Below are 13,056 nucleotides of genomic sequence, written 5' to 3'. Positions count from 1 at the left end.
AACATTTAATCCTTTGAGTTCACCTTTTGCTCTGGCATTTACATGATTCCTTGGCCAGCAGGAATCTTTGCTGATGTTCATTGCTCTAAACTTTTGCTTAGCTGTTTCTCTTATGTAACTGTACAGCAGTCCTTGTTTCTGCCTGTTGCAGAAAGCAAGATTTAGTAGAGATGTGCATGTACAATTTCTTAGTTTCCCTCATGAAGGAATTCTTTAACAGCAGATTGGCCAAGAGCTGATTCAGAGACCTGTAACATCTCTGCAGGGTCATGGAATCCCAGACTGGAAGGGACCTTGAAGATCATCCAGTTACAATGTGCAGGGATACCTCCCACTAGATAAGGCTGTTACAAGATCCTTCCAACCTGGGACACTCCATGGGGCAGCCACAGCTTCTCTGGGTGATTTCTTCCAATGACTCACCACCCCCATGGTCAGGAATTTCATCCCAAGTCCCACCTGACTTTACACTCTGTCACTACAAAGCCATTCCCTGTTGTGCTGTCATTCCATGCCCTTGTCCAAGCCCCTCTCCAGCTTTCACCATCCCCACCATCCTGCTGGTCACGCTGCTCTTGATGCAGCCCAGGACAAGGTGGGGTTTCTGGGCTGCAAACACACATTGCCAGCTCATGTTGAACTTCTTGTCAACCAACACCCACAAATCTCTCTCCTGGATTACTGCTTCCTAATAAATACTGCTCTTTATAGCACTTCAAAGAGGCACAGAAAATAAACAAGAATAATTGGAAATCTCATATGTTAGTGCTGGATGTGCTGGTTAATGCCATGAAAGTAAGATAATATGCTGTGATGGAGGAAAAACACACTCCCCTCACATTTTCCTGTTCTGTGGAGAGATCAACACCCTAGTAAGGGATTCTTAGTAAATAGCTCCTAATGTGACCAAACTAGCAACTGCACTGGGACTTCTCCATGGATGTACATGTCTAAGTTGAAGCACTGCTCTATGACTCAGAGGTTTTCTCCTAATTGGAATAATTGTCACAAAAATAATTCCTGTTCACTACCGGGAGTTCAGGTTTCAGTCCATTCACTGCATAGCTCTAAAGGACACCTTTGCAATATCCTTGATGCCTTATCTCAATTTTGATTCTCAATTAGCTCATGACTAGAATGAAAACTCAGCTGTTTAAAAATCTGATATAACTATGAACGAGTTACTTATAATAACATATTAATTTTTAAAAGTGTGTCATGCCATGAACTGTTGGCTAATTTTTGGATCTTATTCAGTTGGCATAGAGCTGAGATGGAGATGAATATGCTCCCTGGCTGGAAGGTTAGCATCTTAATTTTTTGGGTCAGCCAAGTTTCTTTTCTCACTGGAAAAGAGATAAGATATGTGAGTAATTGTAATAGGAGTGTGACTGCATAAATTCATATTTTATAATAGATTCCACTTTCCAAACCCTGATTCAATTCTTTGTAGCTTTCTAGAACTTCTCCAACTCATTGTTACTAAAAGTCATCTTTTCCAAAAAATGAATTATTTCAATAGCTCACAGATTTGGGGGGAATATGACAATTTGTATCTCTATCTTTTTTCCTCCTATTCTAGAGTCTTTTTATAACACTGTGAGCACCAAACCCTGCTGTTCTCATGGCATGACATCTTTCAGTGTCCTAACTGTTAATTAAGAAATACTTAAATAATCAAAAGGTTTTCAAAAGGTTTTTCCCATTAATCTCAGTCTGTTGCAATTTTTCAGCATGTTTAAAACTGTAACAGGCGTTTTTATTTTCTGGATTAAAAATATGAATTCTAGATTGCTATTTTCTGTCTAGAAAGTCTCACTTCACACCACCTCATTTCAAAATTTTTTGGATAGCATGGATGTCTTTCAGCTAATTTCAGGCAGGTACTTACTGAGCTTCACAGCACAGCTCTTCCTGCTGTGTTCAAACAAAGCTTAACATCAGTCATGCAAAAGCACCACAAACCCACTCCACAGAGGTTCTGTGGAATGAGAAAGAGTCAGAGTCTAGGAATAGCTAACGGGGAAAAAAAAAGCAAGTAGATTTTAATTTAATTGGAAAATCATAATGAAAAATTCGCAGGTGAAAAAGATCAGAGTGTGGCTGAGACTGTTGCTGGCTCCAGGTCTTCTTTTGGCAAAACTTAGGATCCTGGTCTATGTCAGAGTAAGATACAGTGAAAATTCTCCCCTCTCACATCTGTCACAGCATTGCTACATTCTTTGATCCTTTACAAGAATCTTGACTTTTGAGACTGTATTTTGCTGCCTTACTTTCATTCCATCACTTCAAATTATGGCCTGCTTTTCTATAAAATTTTAGGAAAGAGAAGAAAGGAAATAATGAATTATTAAAGAAGAGTGAAAAGATGAAAGAGGAAAAGAGAAATTGAACTTCAGAGGGAAGAGGAGGGAGGGCAGGGTTTAAGGAAAAATGGTAACTTAAGTCCAAAGAAAAGAATGCAAATTCAATTCTCTGATGACTTTCCACTTCACCCTTCACAAAGGTGCGTTTCTTTCTTCTGCAAACTCCCCTTAAAAAGGGCTCTGGGAAGAATTTGTTTCGTAGATAAACTTTGATACTACTTACTGAAGAAATAGTACCTGTGGGTTATTCTGTTACCCTTTTATCTGTAGGTTATCTTATTTTGCATTAAGCAAATACAAGAGAGGGCTAGTTTTTTATTCTCCTGTGAATTTACACAAGATAGAGGTTTTTATCCTGAGGAGTGTCATGTTCAGACTGTAGGGAGGTAAAGTCTATCTAGTTGCCTTTCAGTATTTCTTAATCTTTTAATCACAAAAAACCCTGTCCTGATCAGTACTAATTCATGAAAGTCTCCAAAGTAAGATCATAGGTTTAATGTTTATGCAGATGAAAGTGCAAACAGCAGAGTGAAAGGGAAACTTTTGCCAAAAAGCCAAGAGCTCTCTCAAGGACAGCTGTACATGTTTCAGCAGTTTTTGCAGCCATAACTAAAGGAGATGCCAGGCTGGGAATGCTCGTGGTGCTGCTGTATTTTTACACAAACTGCCTCCCTATGAGCAGCACAATTACACTCTGCCTGAGGTGTTGGGTAGGAGTGAGCCTTCCAAAATTCTAATGATATCTCATTGAAATGATGAAAACAAATATCTTTTTGTTTCTGTGTGTGTATCTCACACTGGTGTGGGAAACTGTGGTTTAATCCATCATATTCCCAACTGCTCATACCTAAGCTCAATTAGAAAAATCGGGGTGGAATGTGTGTGTAGCTAAGGTAATACTATTACAGTCTTCAATGTGAATGCAGAACTAATTCAGCAAACAGTCTGCATGAAGGAATCCTGCAGCTTCAAAATGCTTTTTGTCTGCTGAAAAGTCAAACTAAGCCTAAGTGTAAAGCATTGCACTATATATATAAAAACAAACAAACAAACCAAACCTAAACTTATTAAAAATGTAAGTCATATACCTAATTTGCTCAAAAGAAAAAGAATCAACGCCTGTCAGCTGTGGAAGCCACAGATGTAACTAGATTAAAGAGATTGAAACTAGTTAAAAAGATATGACTTTGTGTTTGTATGAGAGTTTAGATAAAATATTTATAACCTATGAACTACTTCTGACTTCATAGTGTTTTTCTGTTGCCTTCATGCTCTTCTGCAAAACTTCATTATTCCTTTTCCATCTTGGCAGTTTGGACCCATCAAATAGCACGACAAAGTTATGTTTCTTGAATTATAAAAATTGATTAAAAAATTATTTTGCATCAGCTTTTACTAAGAATATATGGTAACACAGGAAGTTGTGTTGGGAAGGGACTGCTCAGATGTCTCTGGTTTTCAATCTCTTAAGCAGCAATGCCCTCCTGTGGACTCTAGGCAGTATGATTTCTTCTGAGTAACTAGAAAGGTGTATACATGAAAATGATTTGGTTTTTCCTTTTTCGTAAAATGCGAATTAAAATGCCCCATTAAGACATTTAATCTGATTGGTGTGATTTGGTCAATGCTTCTGCTTTGAGAAACACATTTCCTTTAGGTAATGACACAGGTGGAGCTTTTATCTGAAAAAACCCATCAAAATTCAGAAACTTCAGTTGCTGATTTTTTTTTATTCTATAGACTGCTATCAGAATTTAAAAAATATCATGCTGCAACTGCCTTGTCAGAAAGTGAAAAGAATGTATTTCTTTTGCATGACACTTTCCTAAGAATTTTTATATCCATAGGATGGCATTATGCATTTACAGCAAAAAGCAGTTTAAAAATTCTGTGGGGAAGCTGCTGTGGCTGCTGGAGTGTTTCTGATTTACATCTCTCACAGAGTCAGACTCATCTTGGGTTCTGCACTGACACTGTGGCAGCACCTGTGTCTCCTGTGGCTTGAGAACATTCCAGGGGCACAGAAGGGCACCTGCTGCCTGGGATGTGTGTAACAGGTGATTTGCTGCTCAGCTCAGGGGGCTGGGTGTCTCTGCAGGCACCAACAGGAGCTGGAGAGCCCCAGCTGGAGTCTCCAAGGCAGGTGGATGACCTGGGAGGAATGAAGGGCTGTGGGACCTGCAGGAGAAGCTGATGCTCAGTTGTCTGGGGAACCTGCATCCCAGAGCCTGGGGGATGTGCCAGTGGATGTGTGCAGAGCTCTCAGCAGGACTGAACGGGGTTCTGAGTGAGGTGTGAACAGCACCAGGTCACTTCCACAGCTGGGAAGGGCAGGTGCATGGAAGGACAGAAGGACACCAGGCCAAGTGCAGTTTGGCCTTTGTGCCTTTTCAGAGGAGACATTTCCACCTGTGAGACATGTGTGTCTTAAAGGTGATGTCCTTTCATTAATCAACCAGTCAGAAGTGTAAGTGAAGAGGAAGTTGAGTCAGCAGCTGATTTTTCCTACTGATTTACTCACATCTTAAAGACCCTCATCCCTTCCTCCTGATGCAGGCTGTGACTTTTTTCTTTGATCTGTTCCTTGGTCTGCTTGTCTGTTTTGCTTTCAGGGAGAGAAAGTGTGCTGTAAACAAGCTTTGTTTTCTTAGTTATCTGTTGAGACCATAATTAGGTCCTCTTAATTTTTCACCATTCTTGGTCTAAATTACAAAACTCTCATGGATTATTTTCTATGTGACACAATTTATCTTGTGAAGGGCAGTACAGCTATTACAATAACTAGTAGGCAAAATATAGTTTTGTATTTCCTGTAATTTATGTGTGGCTTGCAGACAGCCTGTGGTAAGATTTTTATTCAATACAGTAGAACATTTTTGTTTATTTTAAAACCACAAATATTTCAGCGGCATTATGGGTTATTCTCTTTTCTTGATGATGTCAATTCATGCATTGAGACAAATCAATCTAAACCTGTGACAACTTTCCTTGTGATTGTCACAAACAGGCATTTAATAGGTTATTCTTACTATAAGCTTGGCTATAACAAAAAAAAAAAAAATCCAATCTGACTAAAATCAGATTACTGTATTGCAAATATCAATGCTACTGATTAATGATAATCTTAGTCTGTGAGACAAAAATGTGTTCAGCCTCTCTGGATTTCTTCTGGGCTGTGGTTAACCAACCCTCCAGCACAGATAGTGTTCCCCTTGTGCCTGTGTCTCTAAGGGAGCTTTTCCAACTGATCCATATCAGGAGGATGTTGCAGTTCTGCTTCGTCCCTTCTGCCAGCAGCAGCAGGTCACGCAAAAAATGGTTCAGAAAGCTGAGGCAGCTGAAACCAGAGTCCTTTATCATGATAAAACTATTTATGGCTGTCTCAGTTCTCTTACACGGATCGCTGTGTGTTTGCAGAAGCATCAAGGCTGGCACATGGGAAAAGGCAGGATCAGTTCAGAAAACTGTGGAGCTACATCCTGACAGTGCCTAATGCAAAACAGCAGCCATTCTTAGCTCCTGCATAATTTTTAACATAAACTCCATTGGCAGTAAGATCAAAAAAGGAAAAAAAAAATCTTTCTAATGAAAAATTCTCTTATGTTGAAAGTAATGCAGCAGTCTTCATGAAGGCAATGTTGAATGTACTATAAAAGTAAGAGAAAAAAAAGGAAAATTATCTCACTATTCATCATTCCACAGGACTTGCACACTCTTGAACAGCTCTAATTATTTCTCTGAAAAAATACCTCCTTTTCACAGCTAAGGAGAGATTTAAGGGTGAGTAGGCTGTGATAAACTTGGAAGGAGGACTGGGAAGCAGGGCAGGAAATAGTAGCAGGAAGAGTTAGTGACAAAGAATCACAGAATACTTAAAGTTGGAAAAGCCCTTCAAGATCATCGAATTTAACCCTTCCTTCAGCACTGCTAAAGCCACCACTGAACCGTAAATCCCTCCAGAGATGTGACTCCACCACTGCCCTGGGCAGCTTGTGCCAGGGCTAGACAGTGTTTTCCGTGAATTCCTCCCCGATATCCAATCTAAACCTTCTCTGGCACACCTTGAGGCTGCTCCTGTCCCCCTGTCCCTGGAGCAGAGCCTGACCCCCCGGCTGTGCCCCTTGTGCAGAGCCACAAGGTCCCTGCAGCCTCCAGACCCCCGGACTGTCCTCACCGGCCCCGGCCCCGCTGCTCAGACCGGCACCCGGAGCCCAGGGGGCACAAACGAGGGGCACACACGGCTGGCAGGGAGCAGACAGAGAGGGCAGAGCGGAGGGCTCTACCCCGAGCAGGGGAGTTGGGAGCGAGCGGGGACGGAGCCCGGCCGGGCCGCGTCCAGGCGCGGTGCCGAGCGCTGCCGGGCTCCGCTGCGCGGCGCCAACCGCGAGAACACGCGGCAGCGGCACAAACTGACGCGCAGGAAGATTCACCCGACCAGGGGGAAGAACTGCTTTACAGTGTAGTGACGGTACAGACGGGATGGGACGGACTGCATGTGGAGTCTCCCTCCATGGGGACACCCCAGGACGGCCCGGCCGCGATCCTGCGCCACTTGCTCAGTGCTGGAGCGCGGAGGTTGTGCCAGAAGCTCGGCAGGGCTCCAGCGGCGCTCTGAGGGGAGGCCCCGAGCCCCTCTCGCGGGAGCGCGGCTCCGCCATTGGGGGCGCGCGCAGGGGGCGCCCAACGGTCCCCGCGTTTCAAACGCTCCCGCGCGCCCCGCCCCCCGCGCGCTGCCGCGCCCCCCGCGGGGCGGGGCCAACGGGGAGGGAGCGCGCGCCGGGCCGGAGGCGGCGTCCCATTGGCTGCCGGCCGCGGGCCCGGCGCATTGGCGCAGCGTGCCCCGCCCCTCCGGCCGGCGCGCGCGGAACGCGTCCCGCGCCTCTATTGGCTGATCGCCGCGTCCGTCGTCGGCGAACCCCGGGACTTTTGCGGAGGTCGCGCCCTTTCATTGATTGCTGCAGACGTCCATCGCGGCCGAAGCCACGCCCCTTCAAGGCGAGTGGCGGGCGGCGCCGGCGCCCCGCTCTCACTGGCTGCGGCGGCCCGGGGGGCGGGCCCAGAGGGCGGGGCTCCCGGCGGCCCCTTTGTGTGGGCACCAGTCGCCGGCCGCGCTCCCGAGAAGCTGCTGCCGCCATTTTGTGCGCGCCTGTGTTCGCCCCCACCCCCGCCCGCCTTTCCGGGGGAGCGGCGGCACCGGGGACGCCCCGACTGTGCTGCCGGTCAGGTGAGGCGGAGCGGAGGCGCCGGGCCGCGCCGAGCGAGCCACCGCCGGCGGCCGCCGCAGCCGTGAGGTCCCGTTGCTCGCAGGGGGAAGAAGCGGCAAGACGGAGCAGGGGGGGAAGAAACCTCCGGAGCTGCCCCCGAACAGGAGGAGGAGTCTCGGCGCCAGGCCCAGGCGCGGCACCGGCGGCAGCATGGAGAACTCGCAGCTATGTAAGCTGTTCATCGGCGGGCTGAACGTGCAGACTACGGAGGCCGGGCTGCGGGAGCACTTCGCGGCCTACGGCACCCTCACCGACTGCGTGGTCGTGCTCAACCCGCAGACCAAGCGCTCCCGATGCTTCGGCTTCGTCACCTACTCGGCGGTGGAGGAGGCGGACGCCGCCATGGCCGCGTCCCCCCACGCGGTGGACGGGAACGCGGTGGAGCTGAAGCGGGCCGTGTCCCGGGAGGACTCGGCCAAGCCCGGCGCTCACGCGAAGGTGAAGAAGCTCTTCGTGGGCGGCCTCAAAGGGGACGTGGGCGAAGGGGACCTGGTGCAGCACTTCAGCCAGTTCGGCCCCGTGGAGAAGGCCGAGATTATCGCCGACAAACAGAGCGGGAAAAAGCGCGGCTTCGGTTTCGTCTACTTCCAGAACCACGACGCCGCCGATAAGGCGGCCGTGGTCAAGTTCCACCCCATCCAGGGCCACCGAGTGGAGGTCAAGAAGGCCGTGCCCAAGGAGGACATCCAGGCGGGCGGGGGAGGCGGCGGCTCTTCCAGGCCCTCCCGGGGAGGCAGAGGAGGAAGGGGCCGGGGCGGCGGCGGCTCCGGCAACCGGGATCACAACGGGCTTTCCAAAGGAGGCGGCGGCTACAACAGCTACGGCGGCTACGGCGGGGGAGGAGGCGGCGGGTACGGCTCCTATGGCAGCGGTTCCTACGGAGGCGGCGGCGGAGGGGGAGGCGGCGACTACGGCAACGGGTACGGCGGGTTCGGCAGCTACAGCCAGCACCAGTCCTCCTACGGCCCCATGAAGAGCGGCGGAGGAGGTGGAGGAGGGGGCGGCAACTGGGGGGGCCGCAGTAACAGTGGACCGTACAGAGGAGGCTATGGTGGGGGAGGCTACGGGGGCGGCTCTTTCTGAGCTGCAGCGCCCATACCCATTGAGGGGGGGCGTGCAGAGCCCTCCCTCCCATACGGGGCAGCTTCTAAATGGTTTCTCCCCTCATTCGCCGAAGGGCAGCTCCTTTTAAATGCCTCCCTGCTGTGGGAGCGGCTCCTAAATGCCCCCTGAGGGTCGCCTCTGCTGCCTGTGCCACTTCGTTCTCTCTGAAGATGGACTGGGCCCCACATACACATATTTTGTGTTACAGTCATTGATGGACTCTATTTTTTTATTATTACTTGGACCTTGGTCGTTTTTATACTAGCAACGAAAAATGTCTTGTTTTAATTTGTTTTTTGGGGGGTGCGGGGTGGGAAGTGTCTTGCTGATCTGGAGTAAAAACTGGGGAGGGTTGGGGGGAAGTTCCTTTGTTGTAAGAACTCGATGCCTGGATACTTCGTTTTTTTCTACAAAAGCTACTCGGATCCCATGACTGACTTTTAACATTTCTGTAAAGGAGGAAAGAAAATGGTTTTTACGTTTTTTATTTTTTAAATAAATCATTGTGTTCATTGACCTTTACACGTCTAATTTTTTTTCCTAGGATCAATTCCGTACGGTTTTAAGGCTTTTCTAGGTTTGAAGCAAGTGTTCCTCTGCTTTAAAATCTCTGTGTACTCAGAGTAGTAAATATTTTGTTGCCAGTATGGGTCCTAACTGACTTTTTTGCTAGTGGCTTTCAAACACTCGACAGAGAGATTTTTTTTGAAGTACTAATCCGTGGATGTGGTCTGTTTTTTAAATACTTGTTCTCACTTTGGCAGTTTGTGTGCATCCACCATCTTGTACTAGGCAGTTTGGCGTGCTGACATGGTTGGTCAATTTTTTCTATAAAACTTTTCCATCAACGTATGTACTGTGTAGTTTTGAAGAAATAGTTTGTGTTAAGCATGTGCTTCATTCATATAAAATGTTCAGAATTTCTTATTGCTTAGTTTTCAAGTCCTTGGTTTGTCTGTGTGTGATTCCTTCCAGGAAAGGGTCGACATTTATCCCTTCTATTAAAGGCATACTTGTTTTCCTAGCCCTGGGTTAACAGATTTCACTTGGAACTATTGTCCTTCCTTGAAGTTCCCCGGGAGCTCTCACAGCTCCATCTGCTGTCAGGATGGCAGCCCCGTGCTGTGGATTCCTTAAAGCAGGAGTAAAACTGGCTTGCTAACAATTGTACCAGACTTTGGAAAGTTATTTTATGCCACTAGATGACTGGTGTAGAATGCAGTGACATCTGCATGTGAATCAAGATGGGATCCCTGACTGCTGATTGGGTGAGGGGGGAAAGGAATGGATTTGCAATACCTGCCTCAGCACGTAATCTAAAAAATAATAATTGCAGTTGCCCATATTTCAGAAAGTGGTGATCAAAACTGTGGGCAAAGAGCTCTGAGAAGTGAGCCAGCAAATGTACCAGTAACATAGGTGCCAGTTGTAAAGCAAAGATATCTGTGTAGTCTACTTGATAAAAAAATGTATATTTGTAGCCCTTTCACACAATAGAATTAAAGTTTGTTGTTTATTAAAAACGCATAATGTTTTAGGGGAAAACTGCCTTCCTGCATAGAAATATAGAATAGCAACGTTTATGGGTTTATGGATATCAAATAAAAGATTTGAATTCCTTATATGCTTGAGTGAGAGTATATATGATGTGGGGCATGCATTTAAAAAGTACAAAGTTATTTTAACTTCAGGTTTCTAAGCTTGTTGATGTTTCATGGGACTGCATCATAAAAGCTGCTTTTTGCTTTCCTCCAGATATGCAAGATATTGGACATATAATTCCCACTGATTCCAGTGAAAGGTTAAATGTGTAGGGCTTGGTGCTTCTGGGCTGAAGGACTTCACATGAGGTTTCAAGGTGTTGTTATTATTTGTTAGCAATCTAACTTGATGATTTAAATTGAAATGAGCTTTGTTGCTATTAGAAGTGAAACTGCATCACCTTAATTGCCTTTGTGATCTTAAACAAACAGGACAACCTCTTGGTATCATCAGGGTTTAAACTAAGAGCTGAGCTTCCTCCTGGTTGTGGTCATTACAGCTCTTACCGAGGGACTGGTTTTCATGGGCTTAGCTGAGCTTTTATAGATAGAAAAATTACAATATAATTGCAAACAGTGAGTTATTTGGAACCTATCTCAAGGGCCTGTTAGTCACTGTTGGGCACCAACATCTCTTACACATTGTTGTAAGTCAAATTTCAGAGTTTGAGTTTGCAAAACACTGCAAGTGCCAGCTCTTGCCTGTGCACAGCTTCAGGTGGTTTTATTTCAGCTCACTGGGCTTGAAGTCTTTTCCTTTTGCATACCTTTGCATTTCACAACCGTGTTAGACAGTTATCCTTGAACTTCATTTGAAGCACAGTTTTCCAGTTTTTAGCTGAAATGAGCAGAGTTCTAGGTCCTGTGTTAGTTTGGGGGTATGTTTTAGTCCTTTGCAGTAGTGAGTTGCCTTACCCTTATTAAGGGATTTGCAGAGAAATTACTAAATTCACTTTTGTGATGTGTCTTGTCATTTGATTTAGGAAGCTAAAGGTTTGTGTATCAACTACAGCTTTATGGTGTTTTCATGTTACGTGCTGTGACAGAATATGTTGGTACTAGAAACAAGTAGGATTTTTAGAAGTGACTTTGTGTGTGATATCTGACAATTTGGAAGCTGTTATGCTGAAATGTGCTGTTACCTGTGTGCAGTAGTCCTTGTAGGACTAATATCTGCTAGAACAAAAAGCTGATCTCAAAAATTGCACGTGGGTTAGGGAGTAGGCTGTCTAGTGTTGCCCTCAAAAGATTGTCACCTGTTTAACCATATTCTCTGGTGGCTTGAGTAGGTGGCACCTGCTCTCCTTTGACCCCTGGTTTCTTGGGAGCAAAAGCTTCTGACCCTGCAGGTGACGTTGGAAAAGGTCCTTTAAGCACAGGTGGGGAAGGGGTATCAATGCCAGGATGTACCATGGATTTTAGAAAAGTGCAGATCTGTATTTGGTGGCATTAAAGACAGTGACTTCAAGACTCTTGGAATATAAACCTGTTTCTAGTACAGTTCCTAGTAATAGAAGATTTGTTGATAAAGCTTTGCTTATGTGTTGGAAAGTATTTAATGATTTTCTGAGCCCTAGGTGGATATGCCTGCATAGAGGTGCACAGGAAGAACTGAGCTGAAATAAGGTGTATAGCTGGCATGTAAATAAGTTTGTGACTTCACAAACTTTTTTCACTTTAGGAAGGTCATGAAGATAGAAATAAAGTAACTTTACTTTGCTATTCCTTTGTAGTTGAGTTCTGAATTTCCTATGTCTGAAATTATCTCAATAAGTTAATGGCCTTCTGTTCAGGACCAAATGCTCAATTGTGTTGACGTCATCTGTGAGAAATACAAAATAAGAGCAATTAGTTTGCTTTCAGCATTTAATAAAGTAAAAATGTGATAGTTCTCTTAAAACACAGATGTTTTATTTTTGTAATCTGCATGACCAAAATGGAATTCCCAAACCCAAACTTTTCAGACTACAGTGTCACTGAACTCAGTGTGTTGTGATGTACATACAATTTTTAATAGTAATGGGTGTTATGCCTCTTCTAAAATATAATTTGTTCTTGTAAATTTTATTTGGCTAATAAAACTAGCCTAAGTTACACTTTTACAATACTGACTACCACTGCATTAAAAGGAAACATGCTAAACACCTGTAAATGTAGTGCAATGATACTTGCACAAGTCTGTGGAAGTACCTCCCTCGTGTTTGTTTTAACATCAGGTGCTGAAAAGATGTTTTAGAACATGGTAACAGCTCAGACAGCGTCGATGGCAGTAAATCCCGGTGTGTCACTGATAGTGTGAGACATTTGCGAAGTAGAAGCTGTGTTCTTGTCCTGCAGGCTGCTGTAGTGCAGCCTGGGGGGACAATCCTTTCCGTGCAGAACTGGGCACACGCTGGGTTTGTGCTGCAGGCTCCAGTACCGGCTCTGGCAGTCCCATCCTGCTGCCAGCAGCTCAGCCCTGTGGGAGATGAGGGTGTGCACAGCTGGGTGCACAGGAGGTGTGCCTGAACTCCGACAGATACTTTGCACATACGGACTTAACGACCTGTGAAGCACAAATACTTCAAATGGCTAAAAATATAAAGTTCTCAAATGCTTTATGGTGTCCTCCCCCCAACCCGCAGCTGAGCTCCCTGTAAAGCACATTTTACTTTCATTTAGCATTGGGAGGTCTAATTGGATGGTGTAGGTCAGAAAACTGGTTTATTACCCTGCTCTGTCAGCTGATTGTGCTGTCCCAGCATGGCAGTGCCACTGCTGCCAAAAAGGGTCTGAGCCAGA

General features: G+C 45.7%; 1 protein-coding gene across 1 annotated transcript; it reads left to right on the top strand.

Annotated features, from left to right (window-relative positions):
• The first annotated feature begins 7,457 nt into the window (after nucleotides 1-7,457).
• On the top strand, nucleotides 7,458-9,251 carry HNRNPA0 (heterogeneous nuclear ribonucleoprotein A0). Its single transcript, XM_079320223.1, has one exon. The coding sequence runs from the start codon at nucleotides 7,781-7,783 to the stop codon at nucleotides 8,711-8,713; it is 933 nt and encodes a 310-aa protein (XP_079176349.1). The 5' UTR covers nucleotides 7,458-7,780; the 3' UTR covers nucleotides 8,714-9,251.
• The last annotated feature ends 3,805 nt before the right edge of the window (nucleotides 9,252-13,056 follow it).

This window comes from Erithacus rubecula (assembly GCF_903797595.1).
Source record: "Erithacus rubecula genome assembly, chromosome: 16".
Classification (NCBI taxonomy): domain Eukaryota; kingdom Metazoa; phylum Chordata; class Aves; order Passeriformes; family Muscicapidae; genus Erithacus; species Erithacus rubecula.
The sequence above is the reverse complement of the archived record's forward strand: the minus strand, read 5'-3'. Positions and strand labels throughout refer to the sequence as shown.